Source organism: Talpa europaea, assembly GCF_964194135.1.
Source record: "Talpa europaea genome assembly, chromosome: 3".
Classification (NCBI taxonomy): Eukaryota; Metazoa; Chordata; class Mammalia; order Eulipotyphla; family Talpidae; genus Talpa; species Talpa europaea.
The window spans coordinates 75786768-75811466 of record NC_140069.1 but is presented as its reverse complement, the minus strand read 5'-3'; the positions used below and the strand labels follow the sequence as shown (position 1 = coordinate 75811466).

General features: G+C 38.1%; 1 protein-coding gene across 3 annotated transcripts in view; it reads right to left on the bottom strand.

Moving 5' to 3' along the window:
* Positions 1 to 24699, bottom strand: part of AMPH (amphiphysin) — a gene marked incomplete at both ends in the record, with an annotated part of 242204 nt that overhangs the window by 86661 nt on the left and 130844 nt on the right. For all 3 annotated transcript variants that reach the window (XM_084229176.1, XM_084229177.1, XM_084229178.1), the window contains 3 exons: positions 7817 to 7912; positions 10996 to 11090; positions 19068 to 19122. In XM_084229176.1, the coding sequence (XP_084085302.1) occupies positions 7817 to 7912; positions 10996 to 11090; positions 19068 to 19122 (246 nt within the window). The remainder of the gene's footprint in view (positions 1 to 7816; positions 7913 to 10995; positions 11091 to 19067; positions 19123 to 24699) is intronic.

Genomic DNA, 24699 nt, shown 5'->3' with positions numbered 1-24699 from the left:
ATCAAATTAAAGAGCTTTTGCACAGCAAAAGAGACAATAACAAAAACAAAGAGAAACCCCACCGACTGGGAGAACATTTTTGCACCCAACACTAATGATAAAGGACTGATCACAAAAATCTGCAAAGAGCTGATGAGACTCAACAACAGCAAAGAAAATAATCCAGTCAAAAAATGGGCAGAAGAGCTAAAAAGAAACTTCTCTGAAGAGGAAATGCAAATGGCCAACAGGCATATGAAAAAATGTTCAACATCACTTGTCATCAGGGAAATGCAAATCAAAACTACCATGAGATACCATCTTACACCAGTGAGAATGGCACATATTAAAAAAACTAGCAACAACAAATGTTGGCGAGGGTGTGGAGAAAAAGGAACTCTTCTGCACTGTTGGTGGGAGTGCAAACTGGTCCAACCACTGTGGAAAGCTGTGTGGAGATTTCTGGACCTACTAAACATAGAGCTTCCATATGATCCAGCAATTCCACTCCTAGGTATTTACCCAAAGGACACAGAAACATCAATTCCAAAGAACACCTGCACCCCTATGTTTATAGCAGCACTGTTTACAATAGCTAAGCTTTGGAAACAACCCAAATGCCCAAAAATAGATGACTGGATCAAGAAGATGTGGTACATATATACCATGGAATATTACTCAGCATTCAAAAAAGATAAACACATGCAATTTGCAGCAACATGGATGGCGCTGGAAGGGATCATGCTCAGCGAAATAAGCCAAAAAGAAAAAGAAAAATACCGGATGGTCTCACTCATAGCAGGAATCTAGAAAACTTAAATAAGGGACCAGGAAAATGAATAACTATAAGAGAGTGAAAATCAAAATCAACAAAAAACTATGAACCAGAGACACTTTTAGGGGGGCGGGGGCGGGAGGGGAGGGATTGGGGTCAGAATGGGGGGCTGCAATTGTATGGGGAATATAACAATAAAATTTATAAAAAAAAAAAAAACTTATAAAAATAAATAAATAAATAAATAAATAAAATATGTAGAAAATAAAACAAAAAAAAATAGAATATAAACAATGTATAAAGTAGGAACACAGAGGTCTGAGTGTATTAAGTCCCCAGTGGTTAATCCCAAGGGGATGCACAGAGCCCAGTGTCCAGTATATGCTAGATGCTCAGTACATCTCATTACCCACAGAGCCATGTGCCAAGGCTGGCACACCAGAAGTTTCCAAGGCTCAGTGGAAGGTCAGGCCTGAAGGTCACAGGAGGAATGAAGGAAGAGATGTGGCTAGAGGCCTATCCAGAAATCAGCACCAGAACATATTGCCAAGAGCCACTACAGAGTAGAGAGAGGACAGGGTTTGGACAAAAAAAAAAAAAAAAAAATACAAAATGAAGAGAGTCAGGGAAAAGAGAATCAAGCTTTCAAGACCTATTGCACAATAATAAATGGTCTAACAGAATGTAAATGAAGCCTCAAGAAGAGATGAGAGGGAATCAGAAAAATATTTGGAGAGGCAAAGGCTGAAAAAATTATGAGATAGTGAAGACATCAAAGTACATAACCAAGAAACTCATAGAACTCCAAGGAGGAGAAATTCCAAATAGAGTTCATTATGATATGGTGTAATCAAACTGCATAAAGTCAAGAATAAAGAAAAACAAAGTTCAAAGATAAGATTAATCTGCATAAACCAGGCAAGCAAAACTACTATGGAGTAATATCCCTAAAGTACTAAATTATTAAAAATAAAAAGAAATTTGCAAACTCAGAATTCTAGTCCCAGTGAAAATAGTTTTTTTCAAAAGCAAAGGTAAAACATTTTTTCCAGAAAATTGCTAATAGAATATATTTCTAGCATAAGAAATTTAATACTAAGTAGAGCTATACAAAGAAATGAGTGATATCATCACCATAAGTGATAAAAATCAAGGAAAACAGACAAGTTTTGTTTCCTACTTTCAATTACTTGAAAAGGTAACTGTTAATCAAAGCAAAGAAGAAAAAATTGTCTTGAGGCTTATAACATATGAAAAGGAAAAATGTATGACAATAACAGCATAAAGAGCAGAAAACTAGAAGCATATTTTTTCTAAAAAATGATGTAAAATTGACATATATGCTATATTAATTTCAAGGGTCCAACAGAGTGATTCAATATTTGCACATATTATGAAACATTCACAGTAAATTTAGTTAACGTCCATTAGATGTATAATGATGAAAGGTTTTTAAAACTATCTCTACATACTGTGCTATAACATTATTTGAAGTCAGACTTAAGTTAGAGATGAGTTAAACTGCAGGATAACCACTAGAAATGAAAGTTACATAAAGAAGTATAAATAATAAGTAGTTATACAATTTACTAATTTCTGAACCCCACACTAAAAGATACTAATTTAATTTCATCTGAGACAAGGCTCACATATCTATTCTTTACTAGAAGATTCCAGTAGTACATTATGCCCAGCCAGTCTAATACTGAGAATCAATGAAGAAGACTCTTAACTTTGATAGGGTGAAAAAATATATAAATGCTTATAGCTTACAAGACAGTCACATGCATGGCTCCTGATAGCAACCTATAGTAAAGATGATGCATGGATAATTCCCGTTTACATGTAGGTAATTTCAAGGTGCCTAAGGTTAACCTCTAAGCTACCCAAAATTGTTCAGAAACCCCGTTGCAAAAGATGAATGAAGTATTAGCCTCCTACAAGTACCAAGATTAGGGCAAAGCAAGTGAGATGCCTGCAACACAGAACTTCAGAAGGCCTCATTCTCAAGGTCATGTAAGTACAATGTCAGCAACTCACAGTAGGTCCTTCCTGATATTTTGAATCCTTGTGCTCTCACTTGTCTCTTCCTATCCTGGTTCTACTTCTGACTCTATCATTCAGCTACCACCTGTCACTTTATGCTATTGCTCTACACCCCCTTCCACATAGGTGAGTAGTGGCCTAGAGAAGTTATTCTCATTTAGTTGCTTCTAGTCTCTTTCACTTAATCCTCTGCATCTACATCTTCAAACTGAGTGAGTAGTGGAATATATGGCTGAGATACCACATTCATGTGAATGGCATGTGATGAATTAGCCAAGGCAGGGCAGAGTGAAGCCCCTCTGAGCTATTGATGGACAGTGTGCCTATGTGATGACAAATATTTTTTGTAAAGATGTTATTTTCAAAGGAGTATTTTCTATTTTTAAAATATTTATCTATTGATGCAATGAAGAATTGGGGTCTAAGCCAGAGGTGTGGGGGATGAGAGGATTCACCAGAGCCAGAGTAGAAAGCAGAATTTACTGAAATACACTGTTGAGGGGAGCAGTGGGTAAGACAGGAGAGGTCTGCTGTGCCATGTGGGTTAGCTCTATGGCCAGGGATGGAACTCAGGCCTTGGTGGTGATAGCACTGAGACTTAAGCCCTACACCACCAGAGAGGCCCCATTAGTATTTTCTCTTGGAGCAGTGACCTAGTAGTGTATCTATATGCAGAGTCTTATGCAGCTATTTTGTTTTGTGTACTGGTGTAGGGGTGGGGTGAAAGCAAAGGAACAGAATCTCCTCTAATGTCTTCCAAGAAGCAACTCTTGTTCTTCTGAAGATGAATTTCATTTTGAAAAGAGCCAAAAATTCAATTACTTCCAAGCTTTGGAATAAAGTAGAAGAGTGCACTGGGTGTTCTTATTTTTTGTTCAAAATCAAGAAGTAAACAGTGACTCATTTTCTTGTATAATTGACAGATCAAATACAGAGTAGAGACTACCATGGTGGAAGTGACTGTTTTGAAGGCTATCACTCATTTTGATGCAACATTTTAATGGTGGAAAAACAAGTCAGTCTTTTATCTTTATCTGATATTTGGAAAACTTGAAAAAAAGAACCAGATGTCATAAGTAAGGGTGGACACTTGATCCTTTATGTAGAAAATGATAAAATTCTTATTTAACTAATAGTAAAAATTTAATTTAAAAAATTACTAGTTTAATAGTAATTTCATTAGTTTGATTAAAATTGCTTCAGGTTTTCCAAATGCACTGGCTTTCTGCAGTGAAGAAAATAATTTATTCTACCTTTTTTGTTTCAATAGTAACCCCAACTTGGAATTCACTTTGGCACATTGCTGTAAATACACATTTAGTTGCTCATGCCTAGTTGCCAAGCTAGAATTCAAACTACATTTTGCAATAAATGCTCACAGTTATAAGTCTGCCTGGGTTGGTGACAAGCTGAGTCTTATATAAGGTCGATTTCAGATGTCAGTTCTATATAATGAAAACCGTAACACTGGGTGCCCTGACAATCACAGTTGGGAAAGTCAAACATTATTCCCTCATGAATGATACTCTGGAGCCCTGATTGATGGGCGACAGTAAATATTTGGAAATTTGCCTGAGGTTCTAACTACACATGGCCTTTTGACTTCAACTGGAGTCAGGTCCATGCTTTGAAAATTCTCCACTTCCTATATTTAATCATCAATAACCTATTCCATGAATAGTCCATTCACTACATAATTACTGGGCACCAATTTATGAAGCAATGTATCCATATCCATTTTTAACTTTCATCTACAGTGTAATGGCACATAGAATAATTACAGAGCATCTTCACAGAAGAAAAATTGTTGAAATATTAAAAATAGCTCTCCTTTTTTTTTCTTTTGGTCCCACAATTTTTTTTTGCTCCTTTTTAATTCTTTTCTAAAAAAGATTTATTTATTGATTGATTGGTTGATTGATTTAAAAGATTTATTTATTTATTTATACAAGCACTGGGTACAGTCAGAAGCATGGGAGGTGAGAGAATTCACCAGAGCCAGAGCAGGGAACAGAACAGGCAGACTGACGAAGAACCTGCTGAGGGGAGCAGCGGGCGTGGCAGGGGAGGTCTGTGCATCATGTGGGATGCTCACTGGTAGCTGGGGATCAAACTGGCGCTGCAGAGGCTGTGGGTAGCTTCGCAGGCAGCACTCAACCGCTGCGCCAACGGGGAGGCCAAAAGATTTATTTATTTTTAGGGCCTCTCCAGGTGGCAGAGGCGGTTGAGCGCCCTGCTGTGAAGCTGTCCGCAGCCTCCGCAGCGTTGGTTAGATCCCGGCTGACCGGCAAGGGTCCCACATGGCACAGCAGACTTCTCCTGTCGTGCCCGCTGCTCCCCTCAGCAGTGTATTTGGTCATTCTGCCTGTTCTGTTCCCTGCTCTATCTCTGATGAATCCTCTCACCCTCCCGTGCCTCTGGCCTGTACCCCAGTTCTTGTATAAATCTTTTTTTTTTAAGATTTATTTATTTTTATACAATAGCTGGGGTATAGGCCAGAGGCGCGAGAGGGTGAAAGGATTCACCAGAGACAGAGCAGGGAGCAGAACAGGCAGACGGACCGAAAGCACTGCTGAGGGGAGCAGCAGGTGAAACAAGAGAGGTCTGCCACACCATGTGGGTATCTCTCTGGCCAGCCGGGAATCAAACCCGTGCTGCAGAGACTACGACAGCTTCACAGCACTGTGTTCAACCTGCTGCGCCCAACCTGCTGCGCCACTGGGGAGGCCCCAATTCTTTTTTTTTAAGTTAAAGTTAAACATTACTATTTCAACAACTGTTCATATGAATTGGTTTCATAACTCTCTATCCTGATTGGTAATCTATGTGCTTGCTATGACATTCTAACTGTGCCCTCAAAGAAAGAGAGAGATCGTTTCTGCCTCTCTTCATGATGAAGGTAAAACCAGGACAAACTATTTCATCTACCTTCAGTGCATGACCTAAACCATGGATTCCAAGAAAAGAACTGCCTAATGAATAGTTGTAGGGAGTCATCTTTCTGACATGGAACAAACTGAGAAAAGCTAACCAATATATTCTGCCACGATTTCATTTTAATCTCTCTATGGATCAACATAAGTACTTCTGTATGTATTTGTTCTCCAAAATTATATCCTCTTAGAGACTACAGCAAGTTTTCAAGTAACATTGGGCAGTACCATAAGTAAAATAAGATGATTCATATTTTATTGATGACACTATGTTTTTGTTCCTGAAACTCAACAGTTTTTCAAATGGGTTCTCCTCTAGGCCATGACAGCCTTCATTTGCTAACCTAAATCATACTATGAATTCATATTTCATGAATAATTTAGATAAGTCATAGGTGCTTTGTACTTTTCAAGTGGAATGATAGTTTCTACTTATCCTCTTCTAATTTATTGGGATTTTTATGGAGATCAAATTACCATTTAATAAATGATATTCTAAAGTGTGATGATAATTCTGAGACTGCTGCACAAGTGATACAATTTCCAAGATAAAATTTTAATATCTATTAAATAATCTTAAGATACCCCAAAACACCATTCCTACAAATCAATGCATGTGACCTTACCGAATTTTTAAAATTTTTAATATAAAATTTCTCAGAAAATTACAAAAAAACTTATTTATATCTCTTAATTAGAATTAATTATACAATGGTTCAATAAGTTGTTCTGCTACCTATGATGTTAATACATAAAGAATCCATCATTTGGGGGCTCACTGGTAGTCCAGGGGTTAAAGTTTCAGCACTACCAAGCTATGGCAAACCACTGCAGCATGAGTTCAATCCCCCGCCCAAGGAGCTGACCCACATGGTGCAGCAGACCACTTCTGTCTTGCCCGCTGCTCCCCTCAGCAGTGTATTTCAGTAGATACACCTGCTCTGCTCCCCACTCTGTCTCTGTTGAATCCTCTCACCCCCTGCACCTATGGCCTATACCCCAGTTCTTATATGCATAATAAAAATAGATCTTTAAAAAAAGAACCTGGTCTGATCCACTTGGGTTCTTATCTAGTAGGACAAGTGCTCCTGGTGCCCCAAATCACATTTTGTATGTTGTTCAACTAGTGTTAGGGTCCTGTGTGGGACCAAAGGAACTAACATCATTGATAAGAATGCTATTTTAGCCAGGAAGTACCGCTCTGTTTTAGGGCTAAGATCAGTGTAATTACTGCAGATTGTTTCCTGGTATTTGACAATAGCTACAAAGATGGAAAGTAAGAATAGAACTTTGCATTAGAAGTCACTTGGTAAGAAACAGAGATACCTGAATTCTGATTCACGGGCTCCTCGCCCTACAGGAGAAGAAGCATATAGTTATTTTACCCGGCACTCTTTCCTGAGTATGAAAAATAACGGGGGCCGGGGCAGCAAATATATTAATTCTACTATTTACTATATACAATCTAGAAGATTTAAAAACTATATTGAACTCCAGAATCATTCAAACCTATGATGTTCAATCCTTCACTTGTGTTATTTCTGTTTTAAGAAATCTAAGTATCAAGTGTCAAATAAAACAAATATTTTAGACATTTTTAGATCCAGATGTAAATGTGTTTGAAATGCTTATTATCTTAAAAGTTCAACTGGACCCTGAAATTTTTAAGAGAAAAAATACACAGGTGTGATATGAACACAAGCAAAATAAATAGCCAATAAGGAAATGTCAGATTTTGCTCTCATGTTTGTAATAAGTCTTTACCTGGACCTTGACCTTCCAATGGAAATTCTTGTCAAAAGCTGTATAATAAAAATGTTTGAAGATACAAAAGTTTGGTATTTTTTGTAGCCTCTGATGTATGATTTTATGTCTATAGGATTAAATGACTTCTGGAGAGAATAACTAATACAGTTCACTAAAAGGTAAAATGTGATTTCTATGAGTACATTTCAAACTGACAGGAACAGGATAAAGTTACCAACTCTCCTTGATGTCAGTGTGAAGATTTTCAATGTCTATTTCTTGCCCATGTTTCAATAAACCGTTTGATTCTTCCCTTTCTAGACACAGAGTAAAATACCTTTATGTCAGGAAATTGGCCAAGATAGGTATCCAGTGTCAACAATGATCCATCTACTAGTTTTTGATGGAAGTCTTCCCATAGTACATCACATTTCTGGGAAAAAAAAAAAAAAAGAGAGAGAGACAGAAATGAAGATATAACTGCAGAGTTAGTTTAATTGAATACCTTTTAATACCTTTTACCAAACTTCTAAAAAAAAAATCTGAAACTATAAAATTAGGTAAGTAGTATTTCCCCAGATAGTAGTTTCTAGAATGAATGTGGATTATATAATAATATAATAAAACTTCAAGACAATTTGGAAACCAGTTTTAGTTTATTAATATAGGCTAAGGTTTCAGTTCATTAAGAAATGTATCTGATTATCAATTACTAAAGAACGCAGAAGCTCCAAGAGGTCCCTAGATCTCTATAGATAGGCTTTGAGGCTAAGAAATTGTAAAGAATTCCACTGAGACAGCCAGCTTCTGGAGCAATCCATGAAATTAGGAAGCTCTCCAGAAAAACAATAAAGCATTCCATAAGTCTCCACCGAGAAAGAAAAAAATGTAGTTATATTAGGAAAAGCCCTAATATTTATGGAGTACTAACAATGATAAATACACACTGAATATTAGATATCACTACAAGTTCTACTACTACTACTATTACCACTATTCTCACTATGTGAAGAAATTCTTCTTGTTGCCACTCTGTAGAAAAGTGATGGGTCCAGAGATGTTACATAACTTGGCCAAAGTCATGCAGCTGACAAGTGACAGACTAATATCATCCCAAGTCTGCTCCTTGAATTCAAAGTCCATGATCTATTACACAGCCTGCCTCACCAAAACAGGGTTCACACACCCCACTGTGTGACTCTGGAAAAGTGAACTTCCCTGAGTTTCAAATTCCCCACTTAAATCAGCTGACAATATAAAGCATTTCACATGTGCAGTCCCAAGCACAAAACAGGTGATCAAGAATGTCCTCTCACATTTTTCCCATTACTGTATTTGGGGTATCCCAGCAGAATCTACTGTTTTCCCAATATCTACCCTTTCTTTCCTCTGAATAATAGAACCTCCAATCTCAGCAAAGCAGATGGCTGCTGACACAGATATTATTACCCAGCTTTCACTGCAGCTAAGTGTAGCCAGCAGATTAAGTTCTGGCCCATGGAATGTAGTCTCAGCCAGTGTCCCTAAAAGGAGGAACCAGGATTATCCTGCACACATACTCCTTCTTGCTGACTGGCATGAAGAAACGAGAGCTGATGTTTCTTTTTCACACTTCAAAAATGAACCCTAATTGTTATAAGCAAAAATCAAGATTTTTATGCAAAAAATTTAATCTTATGTAAAATAAAAAAGGACTGATCTTATTATGTAAGAAAGCCCTCTGAACATGCAGTGTTAGTCCTTTCACCATCAAAAGAGCCCATATGTGAATCTGCAAGTGAAGATTCTAAAACTTCTGGCAGTTGCAGAGACCAAGGTAGATAGCAGACATTTTCCAGACATTTTCTTTAGGAATAATCATACCATCTGATACATAGGAAGTAACACAGTGCTTTGAGGAGTCACAACACAGGTTTCTATTATTCCCTTAAAACTCTTCTTTTCATGATGAATTTCTAATTACAAAACATTAATCAGAAATTTATAAAATGAGTTAAACATTTCACAACATGATGTAGAAACAGTGTCTTTATTGAAGAAATATGGAAGATACTATTACTTAATTTTTTCAGATGTGTGGGTGCTGGCTTTGCCAAATTCTTATCCTGATAGTTTTAAAAGAGGGAACAGCCAATAAGAGATTTACACACACACACACTCACACACGCAATCCGTTTTTCTCAGTGACAGAGGGATCAAGAAACTCAATGTGGGGATGTGAGAACTGCCATGGAGAAGCCCACGGACAGTATTATCCCATCTTTCCAAAGGCCACCCAGACACATCACACATCAAATCCTCCCTGAGCTGTGCTGACATCTCTGAGGTCTTCTGCACCTAAATGAACAGCAATAAACTCACTAGAAGTAGGAATGACGGACAAATGTTCTTTGTTTGAACAAGAAACTTGGACGTGACAGAACCTCTGATGGTGGTTTTCTAAGTTCAAGAACCATGCCCTATGACATAAACCTGATGACATAAATTCATAAGCCTGAAGTATGCTCTCAGTAGGTAAAATCATTGCTCTTATGTTTGCAGACGAGGAAGCTAAAGCCTGGGAAGAATAAAGAACCTGTCAATGTCAGAAAGAGCCGCTCTTGGTCTCTACCCCATTCTCCCTTCCTCAAAACAGCAATGTCCACTTTCTCACTCCCTGCCAGACAGAAGGCATTCACCAAGACACTGGACTTCAAGTGTTAAGTGATGTCTATGGACAAAGCTTTCCGAAAGTTTCTATTCGCAGGCTTTGCAGACCAGCAAATGGATTAACTAATGTCAAGTGAAACAGAAGCTGTTCTGAGCTCCTGTCCCTGCTTTTCCAGGGGATGATGAAAGCGGGAGAGCAGGGTGAAGGTCATGCACAAATTCATGCCTTGAGTCAGTCCCCCACCAATGCTGCAATGGATTGTTAAATCATTGTAGCAAGCTCTTTTTTTCTCCAAACACTTTGATAAAGACTTAACACATGGGAAGAAGTTCCAATTATTGAAATAACACTGTATTTAAAGCCATGTTCATATAACTATTAGAAAACTTGTTTTCAATTGATATAACACTGGTTTACAACACTGCACACATTTCAGGTATATTGCTTCACATACTGTAAGTACACGGACCACACCACACCCACTGCCAAATTTTTAGTTGCATTCGCCTTATCTTACTGAACCTCTCTATCTGATCCTCCCACCCACCCCCAATACCCCCCCTCTCTTGTAATCATATTTTGTTGTCAAAACCTAAGGGTTTCTTTTTGTTTTGTTGTCTTTTACATTTGAAAAATGCTTTTCTTATTTTGAAGAAAAACAATCTTTCACCCACCGCTTTCTATCCCAGTAGTTTTAGAACTACATTTACCCATTACTGTAAATTTGGGACCATCCAGAGGGTAGAATAGCATGGTGATTTGTGGGTACAATGTGTCCCCTCAGGAAGTCATTAGGGGCTGAGGGGATAGCGGGAGCCTCACAGAAGTCACCCCACGCCTGTTGCGTGCCCCAAGCCAGTTCTTACCTCACCGACCATTTTCACATCTTCCCGTCCATACCAGTCGGGTTCATACACTTCATGCAGTGACTCGGTGAGCTTCATTGAGGCCTCCTGCATGCCTGAAGAAAAACAACCTCCGTTAGACAGAAATGAGTGAGGAGCTGCTTCTTTCTTCCCATTTTCTAAATGAGTGAAAAATCTTTAGGGAAAAATTGTGAAGGCATAACTACTTCCAGCATCTGCAGTCATGGCTTCAAGGCTCTGAACTTACCTGACCAGACTGTACATTTTCTATTATTTATATGATACCAGGTATTGGAGAAATCAAAAAAGGTGTCTTATTCTGAAAGCAACAATAATTATGTGTCCTAATAAGTGCATTGTAAATGTATAGGACACCTAGAATACTTACCCACAAATGACAAGAGTTCTAAAAAGAAATGTAATCCTAAACCATTTTAAATGTTAAGTAAACCATGTTTTTAGAACCAGGTAAATGCAAAACCAACTGAAGTGACCCAAAAAGTTTCAAAAGAAAAAGTTTTTCTTTTTCCAATATTACTAACTGCTAAATAGAGTTTTAAATCAGAATTCTCAGGAAGCTTGGAATTCTTAAGTTAAAATTCTCATGTGAGATATGCTGATCATGTTGCAAAAACATGGTTATCAATGGGAAAGATGTTTCTGAGAGCAATATGGTGACATTAAGTACCACTGAGTCTTTTCCAGGCTCTTCTCCAGGCCCCCTTCAAAACATAGAGTGGGTTGCCAGGGACACAGATCTGCAGCTGCTGATCTGGAGAAGTGCCTCTCTGGCACCCAACTCTCCAACAACTGGAAGGTGAAACCTGCTTGAGTTGACTTTAGTTGCTAGGGGCTAGGAAAAGTGACTGAGTAAACACAGAGGAGGGTCTCCCTGGTGGCGCAAGGGGTTAAGTGTCAGCACTATGACACAATCTGCAACTACTGCAGCTTGAGTTCAATTCCCAGCCAGGGAGGTGACCCACATGGCGCAGCAGACCACTCCTGTCTTGCCCGCTGCTCCCCTCAGCAGTGTATTTCAGTAGATCCACCTGTTCTGCTCCCCACTTTGTCTCTGGTGAATCTTCTCACCTCCCCCACCTCTGGCCTATACTCCAGTTCTTGTATGTGTAAATAAGTAAATCTTTTAAAAAAATAAATGGAGAGGAAAGAAAAATCAGAGGAAAAAACAAGAGTGCTATCATTAGAGATAAAAAATACATCTCATAAACTTGATGCCAGTGAATCAGAGATGCTCAGTTTTTGTTAAACTGAAACTGGCAACACTCGAAATTCACCCATATGCTTTTACATCTAAGGTAGACAATTCTGGGTTTAAGTGTGAGAGTAAAGGACAAAATAAAAGAAAATATAAATATAAATACAAAAATATAAATATCTGAAGAGACAGAGGTGTATACTTGAGGGCTATGCATAGAAATCTACAATGCAATTTGGTATTTCACTCTAAGTGCAAAACATCCACTTTCTTCCACTGATAAGATGCAGGTATATATTTGGTCTTTGCATACTAGAGTCTTGAACATTTTTTGGGGGGGGGTCACATGAGGCATGGAAATTTGTAACCTTCTCTGCATGACACGCATCCCTGAGCACACTGAAGGATGCCATTTACGAAGAAGTGCCATTTACTGATGGGAAGGAATTGGCAGACACAGATGAAACCCCAGCTGGCTAGGATAGGATAAAGACCTTGATGACTCAAGTTCCTGAGGGTACTGATGAAAGAAATTATGGTGGAGGTGTAGAGACAGGCAAGAAACAATGCAAAACCCTATACCTGTGTCATTGTGACAATGTTCTCTCTTGGAGTTGTATGTGGTCACTGCTAAGGTGGCAGCAACAGTATAATGCCAGGTTCCCACATTTACCTCTCCCTAAATCCAAGCAAATCCATAGAAAGAAGCATACGCCTCAAGTTCACACCAAAAGTCATGAGTTGATCCCTTCTATAATTCAAATACCAAAGGCATCTATAGTTTTCTTTTAAATATTTGTCTTATATCTGATGGAAGTGATAAAAGCTGTATACATAGATTCTTCACAATGTCTTAGGAGGAAGAAGAAGTGACGGCATTATAGGACAAGTAACCTTGTGGTGAAAAAGAAAACAATGAATGGAAACTTAAAATCAAATTATAGCAGTCCTCTAGCAATGGGGGTTAAAACACAATGTTGTGGTAAATGCCTTATTTGTGGTCAAAAACAACTACTAATTTCTGTGCATATAAGCAGTGATGGATATTTGGAAATAAATTATTTTGGCATAGAAAATGCTTTAGAACACTGGAAGGAAATATTCAGATGGATACACAGGTGAACAGACAAACTTTGTACTAAAAGAACATAGAGATTGGCAGAAACTTGGGGGTTTCAGAACTCACTCTGCAGATAGCATAAGAGGGATAAAGAGCTAAAATCCAAGTTCTTTTCAAAACAATTTAACAACATTAAAGCAAAAGATCTAAAAGCTACCATTGGCATTTAACAGTACCTAAAACCCAATATTTTCCAAAAAAAATTAGTGATTTCCAAAACTGTCAGACAAGTGTTCAACATCATACATGGAATTATTTTACTATTTGATAGGAATCACTTCCCTCTCTTGAAAATTTTGGATCATCTCCAAGGTATTTATTTTTAACACCCTCCACATCCAATGCAACCAAATGTGCAAACTCCTGTTTTCATTCTCTCAGATTGGTTGCAGAGATTGCACATCTACAAGAATCCTCTTTGCTTCCACACTCTGGGGGTATGCATTTTATTTTAAAATAACATAATTAAAATACACAATGCGCCTGCTGAGGAGCTGCAGACTATTGAAAAAAAAATCTAAAACATTTCAAGTATCTAGCAGCTTTGCCCATTGTTTAGAAGAGAGCTACCTAAGAAGATAACAGTTGCCTAAGGGGAGAGCAAAAAGGGAAGTCTTTCTCCTGGAGTCTCAAGGAGCAAGTACAGAGGAAATCATGGTGGGGAAAATGATGGAATATGAGATTGCTCAGTGGGTCATGCTTACATGTAACAACAAGCCACAACTAACAAATATCACTTATACCACATCGTGTCCCCTGTATTTGGAGAGAGCTAATGTGTTCATTTTCCCCATGTCTGGCATCCACTGCAAGCCAGTGGCTCCTCATTCCAAATCACTACTACACATCTCCACTTGAAAGTCCAATGAGCACCTCAAACTTCAAATGTCCTAAACAACCTCACAACTTTCCTGCCAAACCCTGCTTTTACTCCTTTTCCCAACTGATATGAAAGTCACCCAATTATTCCAGCTAAAAACCTGAACTCATTCTAGATTCATCCTCCCACACTGAATTTGTCACCAAGGCTCACCAACCTTCCCTGATTCTCAAACAAAGACTTTTCTTCCAATCCCACTGTCACCACCCTGGATTACACATTCATTGTCTATTATTTAGACCAAATGAAATAATCCATTTAAATGGTTGAGCAAAGTATTTACATGTAGCAAATATTCAAATGTCAGCCATCATAAGGAAACTATTTTTGGAAGCTGTATGGCATAATAATTAAGACTATTATTTGCAATCATTCAGTCTTTGTTAAAATCTTGGTTCCATACATACTATCTTAATTAAATTACCTAAACATTTCATATTTCAGTTTTTCAAACAGTACAATATAATAATTAATGCTAGAGGTGGTAATGAGAAATACATGAAGTGAGGCAGGAAAAAACGTGTCAGCACCTGGCACTTAAGTGCTCAATAAATGTTAGCTATTGTTATTATTAAACTACTGGGAAGACTTCTAAGAATTATCTTTGCAGTTTCATTTCTTCTAATCTTACTTTCATACAACTACAATAACTACTTTTTCTACAATGCCAATCTGATCATGTGACTCATTCCCTTGTCTAAAATAATGTAATGACCCTTGCCCCACTGACAGAATAAAACTCCAAGTAGGATGTAATAGATAAACACTTCTTTACATAAATGCTGCCTACCTTTCTACATCTCATCCAGGTCAGTTTCCTACTTGATCTCCACTGATACAAATGTTCCCTAAAGAGTTCATGCTTCTTCCTACCTCTTAGGTCTTCATATATGTTGTTTCCTCTACGTTGGAAACTCCTGCCAACATCAAAATGCTCCCTTTCTGGGGTCATTCAACTGTGAGTTTCCAGAAGGACCATTCCTGACCTGGCACCCTTTTTCTTCTGTAAGGTAGGGGGCCCATCCTCATCTGTGATAGTACACAATGCACAATGCACACAGCGCACATCTGGCCTTTCTGTTTAGTCAACATTCTCCACAACTCTACCGTGAGTTTCCTGAGAGTAGGTGTATATCATGTTCATTTCTGTATCTCCATCTTATAGAATAGATTCGGGCCCATAATTGGGGTTCTCTGAGATACTTGCTGTTAAAACAAGTAAGAACATAAGATTTCCCTTGCAAAGGCCAAGCAGCAGCATAAATAACAAAGACCTACACAAGGGGATACCACCCAGAGATCCGTGATAATAAGAGGAATAGTAGTTACCTAACGCAATTTCACAGAATTCCAGTGGTAGAGATTTTGGGGGCTTCAGAGAGCAACGGGGGCACACTTCATAGATGATGAACCCAAGGCAGCTGAGAGACTTGGTGATTTTCTCACAATTGCCCCTGGTCTCAGTTTGAGGGCCTATGACTTTGCAGGGCCGGCTCTCATTCCTCCACAATATTCCTAGCATGCTGCCTGGCTTAGAGTACAGTTAGTTAGAGTTCTTCTTGTGAAGCCAGAAAAATTGGCCATAAAGCACTCTGAAAATGCAAAGTATGATCTACTTAACACATAACCCTTATCTTAAAGTATGTTCCCAATACCAAAAATGTGCTCCAAGGAATACTAAAACTTTGAGAAGCATTCCATAACAAAAAATTACTGGCAAATGTTGCTTACAAACACAGGACTGCTAGAGATTATATATTAGCGTATTAAGGAACTCTGATAATCACCTTAGGGAACTTGTTTAGAAATTCATTCCAACCTGCCTTGACCAAAGTAATGTAAACACAGACCTTTCGTATGACTTCCCATCACTCAGTCAGCCAAATGCACTGTGTAAAAGCTGACATAGCCCTTCCTCCTTGCTGTGGGGATGTGCCTTCACATCACAAGGGGTGAAGATGGCACAGTCCCAGAGGAGGGCTGCCTAGGCAATCCACCCAGTATCTCTCTGGAGCTAACATCACTCAGGGAATTCTCCTTGTATACCACATTAAGAAAGGGAATTATGCCAGTCTTTCTAAACAACAGCATTCTCCATAAGGGTTAAAATAACAAAAGCCCTGGAAAAGAGATCAAATGCATTCAGTCTTTCAACAAATGCACCCATGGCAAAAAAAAAGAAAAAAGAAAAAAAAATCAGCTAACAGAAAATACTGTGCTTGAATTACTGTGTGACTTTTTGCATTTAAATCCTAAATCAATCATGAAAGAAATACTCAAAGTGCCTTCTATTTTCTGGCTAAATTGTTATGACTGTAAATTTTTCCCAAAATGCTAATTATGAAATCTATGAATTTGTGGAAGTTAAATTCTCTGCAAACATAAAATAGGCTGATGACATTTATTATATTGATGTGCTGGAAGGTTAAAAAGAGGTAGTGTGTCTGAGATGCTTAGAACACAGGAGAGCACGTAGTAAGTGCTCATAAAAAGATGAAATCTTGCCATTTGTGACAACATGGATGGAACTGAAGGAGATTATGCTAAGCAAATTAAATCAGAAAGAGAGAGATAAACACCAGATTATTCATGGGAATATGGAGAAACAAAACAAAGGAACTGACAAAAACTAAACCAAACAAACCCTAGAAATATGAATGTTAAATTGAGGCTACTAAAGGGGGAACACAGGGGTGGGAGCAAAGGGGGTGCCTGGTGAGCTATGTTCAAAGACTATGGGTGCCTTGGTGGAGGGTGGGATGTGGTAACATACATCTGAAGGGGTGTGAACCTCTTCCCTAAATTATGTACAGTAATGTAAACCCATGTTAACAAAAAAATCAGTCAAAAATATTAATCCAAGGAAAAAAATGTGTTTTTAAGTAATAGTAGTAAGTTGTCATTACTCCATTGTATAGATGAGCCATAATTAGTGAAAAGAAAGCCCTACCAATAGTCATAACATTCAAAGGTAGTATATGGCAATGGACAAAAGTAAGGCCTCAGGAAACACACAGACCAGAGTATGTATCCTGGTTCTCTTGATTAGTGGGCCTTTGACCTTGGATAAGTCATTTAACTTCTTTTTACCTCACTTTTCTTTCTTTCTTTTTTTTTTTTTTAACATTTATTTATTTATACAAGAACAGGGGTATACAGGCCAGATGTGCAGGAGGGTGAGAGGATTCACCAGAGAGAGAGCAGGGAACAGAACAGGCAGACTGACAAAGTACATTGCTGAGGGGAGCAGCAGGTAAGACAGGAGAGGTCTGCTTAGCCATGTGGGATTCTCTTCACCATGTGGGATTGAACCGGCGCTGCAGAGTTTGTGGACAGCTTCACAGTGCGGCGCTCAACCACCTGTGCCACCAGGGAGGCCCATGAAATGATTTAAATACATTTTTAGTTTAAAAATTAATTTCACTAATCCTTATTATTATGTCTAATTAAGATTGTATTTTTTCACTGTTTATCAATAACTGTAATAAATTTCACACATTCACAGTGAAACCATTAGGATAGATTTTTAGAAATTTACCTGCTATATCAAAAAACACGTCAAAAAAAGCACTCAAGGAATTTTGCCAAACTGCTCTCCAGGAAAACTTTCCTACCAAAGTGTTTAAAATGAGTCTTCTCCCCATTGCTTTTTCCAATTCGAGGTATTACCTTCTTTTAAAAAATGCCTTACTGTCTTTGAACATTTGGAAGAAAAATGATGGCACCCCAATTTGATTTTTTACAATATTCTCTGATTACTCAAGAGTATAAGAATAGTTTAAAATTGTTATCTATCTGTAGTTCTTTCTTGGCTAATTTTTTCTTCAAATGTTCTACTCATTTTTTCTTTTAATCAACAGTTCATGACTTAACTTACTTGCTGAGCCCTTCATATCTCAGCTCACTCATTAACTGTGCTGTCAAAATGTATGTAAGGACACTGTATGTTTATGTAGTCAAATGACTCAATCTTTTGATTTATACTTTCTAGAAGACCTTGTCATCTAACACCAGAAACTATTTTATTCTAGTGCATTTATATCTCTTTATATACACATTTGAATATTTACTGTATCTAGAACTGAGGAGGGAATAAAGTGTGAGGCTAGAAATCTCACTTTTTAAAAATTATTTGGCCAGTTTATCCAAGAACACTTGAAGATGATCTGTTTTCTCTCCCAACTAATCTCAAAATCTGCCTGTGAGCTATCTCATCCATGGGTACAACTGGATCTGACTCAGTGCAGGGAGTTGAATAATTATGCAAGCAGAGATGGGGTACACCTCTCTATGTTCTCCTACCTCCAACAGCAGCCTTATTTCTTTACTTGCATAACTGAGGTCAGAAACCAATGCCAGGAACTTTCTTTCCCTGTACAGTAGCAGGGTGGCAAGAGCAGCTGGTTCCACCAAGTAACAGGCACTCCAGAGCTTGTTTCCTGATAACCCTGCACCTGCCTCTGCTTCCACACCTTGCCTTTTCCAGCTAGGGATGAAGTGTGACTCTGTAAGCATTCTACTCTTGGGACATGTTCTCCCATAGGATGTAAATAAGCTGAAGCTTTTCTTAAACAAGGTCTTAAGCTCGCTCTATCTAACAATTCTTCCTAGAAATCTCTGGCATGTGAGAGGCACTTACTCCTAGTTTCCAGCATAAGGGCAGGCATATTTTTCTTTTTATATTCTAGTTATCATGTCAATGAGAATATGGGAGTGGGTGGAATGGAACACCTGTCTCAAGTACCCATCTTGCACAAAGCCAAATGGCTTTGTAATTAACACTCAAGCCTGTCACTGCTGAATTCCAAGAATAACCTGTGCTTGGCAATATGCAGTGAAAAACTCATACACATTACCTTTGATAGCTGCTAAATACCCTCGGAGTTCTCGCTGAAGTCGGGTACCCTCTGCCTGCAAAACACACAAACACAGAGATGCTAAGCATCTTGTCCACATTTTGCATGCAACTGTATATGAAGCAAGGTGCCAGAGTTACTACTACCAAAGGTTCATTCTTAAAAGAATATAAATATGTGGACACATATTAAACAAAATGCTGACCAGTCTGGATATTTATAGATAAATTGATTTAACTTAAAAGAAAAAGAGAAGCAAGATTTTGCTAAAATTGAAAACTATGACCCCATCGCACAGCCTCCTATATATTCAAAAAAGTCTCTAAATTTTGACACATGGGCTATATCAGTCAGGATTTGATCACCACTATGCAATACAGTAGCCACTAGTCACTGGCTACTGAATGCTCCCAAAATGGCTAGTCCAAATGCATGTACTCAAAGTATAAACTTCATAGCAAACTTCACAGACAGTACCAAAAAAAAAATTTTTCATCAATATACTCAATGTCAAGTGTATTTATATTTACCTCAAAAATGGCAGGTAAAGGGCCTCCCCAGTGATGCAGCAGGTTGAGGGCAGCACTGCAAGGCTGTCTGCAGCCTCTGCAGTGTCAGTTCAATTCCAGGCCAGCCAGGGAGATTCCCACATGGTGAGGCAGACCTTTCCTGTCCTGCCTGCTTCTCCCCTCAACAGTGTACTTTGGTCCTTCTGCCTGTTCTGCTCCCTGCTCTGTCTCTGATGAATTCTCTCACCCTCCCGTGCCTCTGACCTGTACCCCAGTGCTTGTATCAAATTAAAGAGCTTCTGCACAGCAAAAGAGACAGTAACCAAAACAGAGATACCTCACCAACTGGGAGAAAATTTTTGCACACAACACTAATGATAAAGGACTGATCACAAAAATCTACAAAGAGCTGATGAGACTCCACAAAAACAAATAAAATAATCCAGTAAAAAAAATGGGCAGAAGAGCTAAAAAGGAACTTCTCCAAAGATGAAATGCAAATGGCCAACAGGCATATGAAAAAATGTTCAGCATCACTTGTAATCAAGAAAATGCAAATCAAAACTACAATGAGATACCATCTTATACCAGTGAGAATGGCACATATTAAAAAAACTAGCTATAACAAATGTTGGCAAGAATGTGGAGAAAAAGGAACTCTCCTGCACTGCTGGTGGGAGTGCAAACTGGTCCAACCACTATGGAAAGCTGTGTGGAGATTCCTCAACCTGATATATAAATAAATCCTAAAAATAAAAGCTGCATCTTCAAAAGAAAAAAAAAGGGAAGGTAAAGGGAAATAATCTGTAACTCCTTCAGTAAATTATAATCCAATAAGGGAATTAAAATATCTAGATTGCAAAACTGCGAAGTAGATTACACTCAGCCCTGCAACAGTCATTCAGTGTTTAGGGATACACAACAAAGATAAAATGCACATCACATTTAAAGATAGAAATTAATATAAAGAAACTCAGAAAAGAAGTATTTAAGGCCACAAAAGGGCTTCTGGATGTGAATATTTCCCACACAGTACACACATGGTGCAGGCACACCGACATCATTTTTGTGAAATATATATATATCTATATACATCTTTGTGGGGGATTCTGCATCTACATTATGTGCAAGTTGTTTCTGCAGCTCTGTAAACCCAGTTATTACCTGATAAAGGTTTAGGGTTAATTTACTTGGTGGTATATATGAGCTTCAGTTATTACCTAATTAAGGTTTCGGGTTAATTTACTTGGTGGTATATATGAGCTTCAACCAGAAGCCTGAAATTTAATGGGAAAAAAGGAAAGTCAATGGAGTTAGTGAGCAAGGAAATAGTAAAGTCATTTACAGAAATATTTTAGGAAGGAAATCAAATTGGAAAGATTAAGGACAAAGCAAATGTTTTAGCAAATGGAAACCTGCATGGTGATCAGGGATAAAATAAATGGTCCTAAAACAGGACAGCAAGACCCAGAATTTTGTCCCAATAGATGAAAGATAATTTAGAGAGTACAATATCTGAAACCAGTGTGATATACCTAGACAGTTCTAGACATGAAGGAATCTAAAACCTACAGCCTAAAAGGTGCAACTAAACTGTTTTGAATCCCCTAAGTCCACATTTCTCAAAATGAGTAAACGTAGGTCTCGAGGGTACTTAATGGTCTGTCCAGGGCACATAGAGTCACAAATAAACTTAAAACATCTCTCTGAAACATCAATTTATTGAGGTTGGAGGGAAGAAAATGGAGGATAAACCATCATTTTACAACCATTGAACCACTTGTGAAACAGACTGAAAACTGCATAAAGATGAAACAAAGAACTTCCTAGACATCTCCTGCTTTCAGTTGTCTGCTCTAGCATCTGCTCGACTCCCGTTCGTGCTCCTTCCACAGAAGCGGGTGAGACAAGAACTAAAGCAGAGCTCATTTCTCACCCAGAGGGATGCTTTCCCCTCAGAAAGTAACACGAAGCCAGCCACCATACTGATGGTGATGAGTCACCACTGTTGCTCAGAGTGCTGGAAATAGCAAAAGAGTAGTGGAGAAGGTCACTCTTAATCTAAGGAGTCAATCATGTCAAAATAAGCCCACAATTAAGTCACATGGATTATAGAGTCTTTCCTTTTAGAACAAGAAGGAAAATGAAATAATTCAAGTCCCAACCCATACACTGAATTCATCTTGCCCAAGAGAAACAATAAACATGTTTTAAAATGAGTAAGAATCCCAGAAGAGATGTTTTAGGTATTATAAGAATGGAAGAAATTTCAAATTATACAATAATGGCTTAAATAGATGAGTTCAATTCAGCAGATAAACTGAAAGTTAATTTAAATAACTTTCTTCTCCAATGATTAAAATTCTTAATTTTCCCCATAAGTACTAAGATTCATAAATCATTCAGTAATAACCATATTAAATTTCAGAATTTAATATGCCTGAATCAAAAAGGTAAAAGACTCTGGGAGAGAAAATTTTCATACAGTAATTCTCCTACACAAAATCTACAGCATAATAAAATTTTCTTAACATTATTATTCTATGTGAGTCAAAAATATGTTTTTAATTAGAATCAAATTCTTATAACACTAGTCAGATCTCACTGAATTTGAAGTTCTTGCCAAAGTTCTCTAAAATTACCATTTCAGTAATCCTGCCATGAATTATGTTTTACAAATGTGTGTTACAGAGACGGAAAAATTCCACAATCATGGAACTACAAGTGTGCATTTCCTCATGTCATTCTCTGCAAGGTGAGATAAAAATAATATCCTAACACCTGATAACAAGCTTATGACAACATGAGGGCAAGTGAATCTTGCATTTTTTACCAATATTCCACTTCGGACAAGATCTAAGGATTCACCACCTACAAAATTCCTTGTCCTGGCATATAGTATAATACTGTGGCTTTGGTGTTAGTCAGAGGTTATTTATTTATTTTCTCAATTGACTCACTTATCAGTGTCAGGAGCTGTTTCTCCAGGGCTAGATGATCCCCCGGGCCTCACTTTCTTCCCACACAGTCCAAGGGAGTCAGCCTGCTTTTTTCTTCATTAAAGTTACTCCCACCCACTCCCTCCCTTGGGTGTCACACTCGGGCTCTGGGGAGTGGGGGGGGGGAGAAGGTAGCAATTGTTTCAGTTCACTGTCTCCTGGATGTTCTGGAAAATAAGCCAGGGTCATTTCATATTTCATCATGGAGATACCAAAATATAACAAGCATGCAAAATGTTACATAATTTAAAACTTTTTACAAAGTCCTGGGTCTGCCTCTAGTAAAAAAAAAAAAAAAAAAAATCCCTTCATGCCCTTGCTGAGTGATAATCTCAAAGCTGTTGCTTTCTTTCCTTACTCATATGACTACAGCTCAACTCATGATATACCCCCTAAGGATTAGGCTGAAATTTAAAATCTAATTAAATAAAGACTGCAGCAGGCACATCACTGGAACTTTTTAGATTTCTTTGTTACTCAATACAAAGAAATTACATTCTATACCTAATTAAATGGTTTCCAACTTGTTTTACATTATATTGGTTCTCAGTAGCACAAGTTCCTTAATTATTTATATGTTTTGGTAAAATTGTGAGGGGGATGTGAGGGAGGGAAGCTGGTCATTTCCCAGGCAGTCTAGGCTATGGACAGTCTTTCATCAGAACCCTGGACAGCTCCTACATAGCACTGATTCTCATTTCAAGATTTAATTTTTGTTGGAATCTAGAGAAAACAAAGGATCAGACAAACATACTGACCCTTGAAAGCAGACCACAGATGTGAGATGGGGGGGATGGGGAGGGGGAGTAGAGAACAGTGGAGTGGACCATGGTGGAGTGTGGTGGTGGACTGTAGGCACTTTGGTGGTGGGAAAACTATGGTGACTGCACCTGGGGGAGAAATCCTATAATGTGAAAAGATAAACAAGGACATTAAAAAAAAAATCTGGCAAATGCCATCACACACACAAAAAAATTATATTTACGCAGTATCAAAGGATCATCGACAAATGCTACCTCATCAAAGTTTCCTTATGCTGTTAACAACATAGAGAATCACAGGGAGAATTCCTACAAGGTGAGCCAAGTCCCCAGTAAGAAGAGCTACCATAGACTCTGACATGCAGAAATGTGTCTCAAAAAGTCCCAGAGCATGGTAATCTATTTCTAGTCCTTCACTTTAAAAACAGGGCTAAATTGGGCCTCCCTGGTGATGAAGGGGTTAAAGTCTCAGTGCTCTCAAGCTTTTGCCAGCTGCTGCAGCCCAAGTTCAATCCCTAACCAGGGAACTAACCCACATGGCACAGCAGACCTCTCCTGTCTCTCCTGCTGCTCCCTTCAGCAGTGTAGTTTAGTAGATCTGCCTGTTCTGCTCCCCACTCTGTCTCTGCTGAATTCTCTCACCCCCTGCACCTCTGGCCTACACCCCAGTTCTTGTATGCATAAACAAATTAAAAAAATTAAAACAGGGCTAAATTAAGCTGCAATAACTAACACTGAAGATTAACTAGTAAAGTCATTTACTGTGTACAAAATTCAACTCTGAAACATTAAAATATATTAATGATAGTACAACTAAGAATAAATTAAGAAGTATGACACTGTTAACTGAACTTTAACTCAGTTACTTCTGCCAGAAAAAAGAAGTCACAGTTAAGGTATTTATTTTAATGACTTATACATACAATGTGTAAGATAAATAAATGTGTTTTAAGAAACTAAACTCAGGGAAGCAGCTACTGAAAATTCAAGGGTACCACACCCACATACCACCTTGTGCATGGCATGCATAGATTGTGGTATGTATGACTGCAGATTTGACTGTACTTGCAAAACCAAACCTGGTGGATCACTTTTTTTTTTCCCATTAAATTGCCTCTTTAACTCAGAAACTCATTGTGAGCTAACATTTAGAAAGAGGCTCAGACAGAAAGTTCACAGCACTAACACATCTATGAAACTTAGATCTGAGGACATATAACTTCACAAAGTTAAGTCCTGTCATCTCATCTGTAATCATGAGCCTATAGAACTTCCCACAGTTAAATATTTTTGTCCTTTAGTGACATTTTACTCTTGAAAAAGCTAAAAAACTTATCAAAGTTAAACGTGGCTCAGTTTCTCG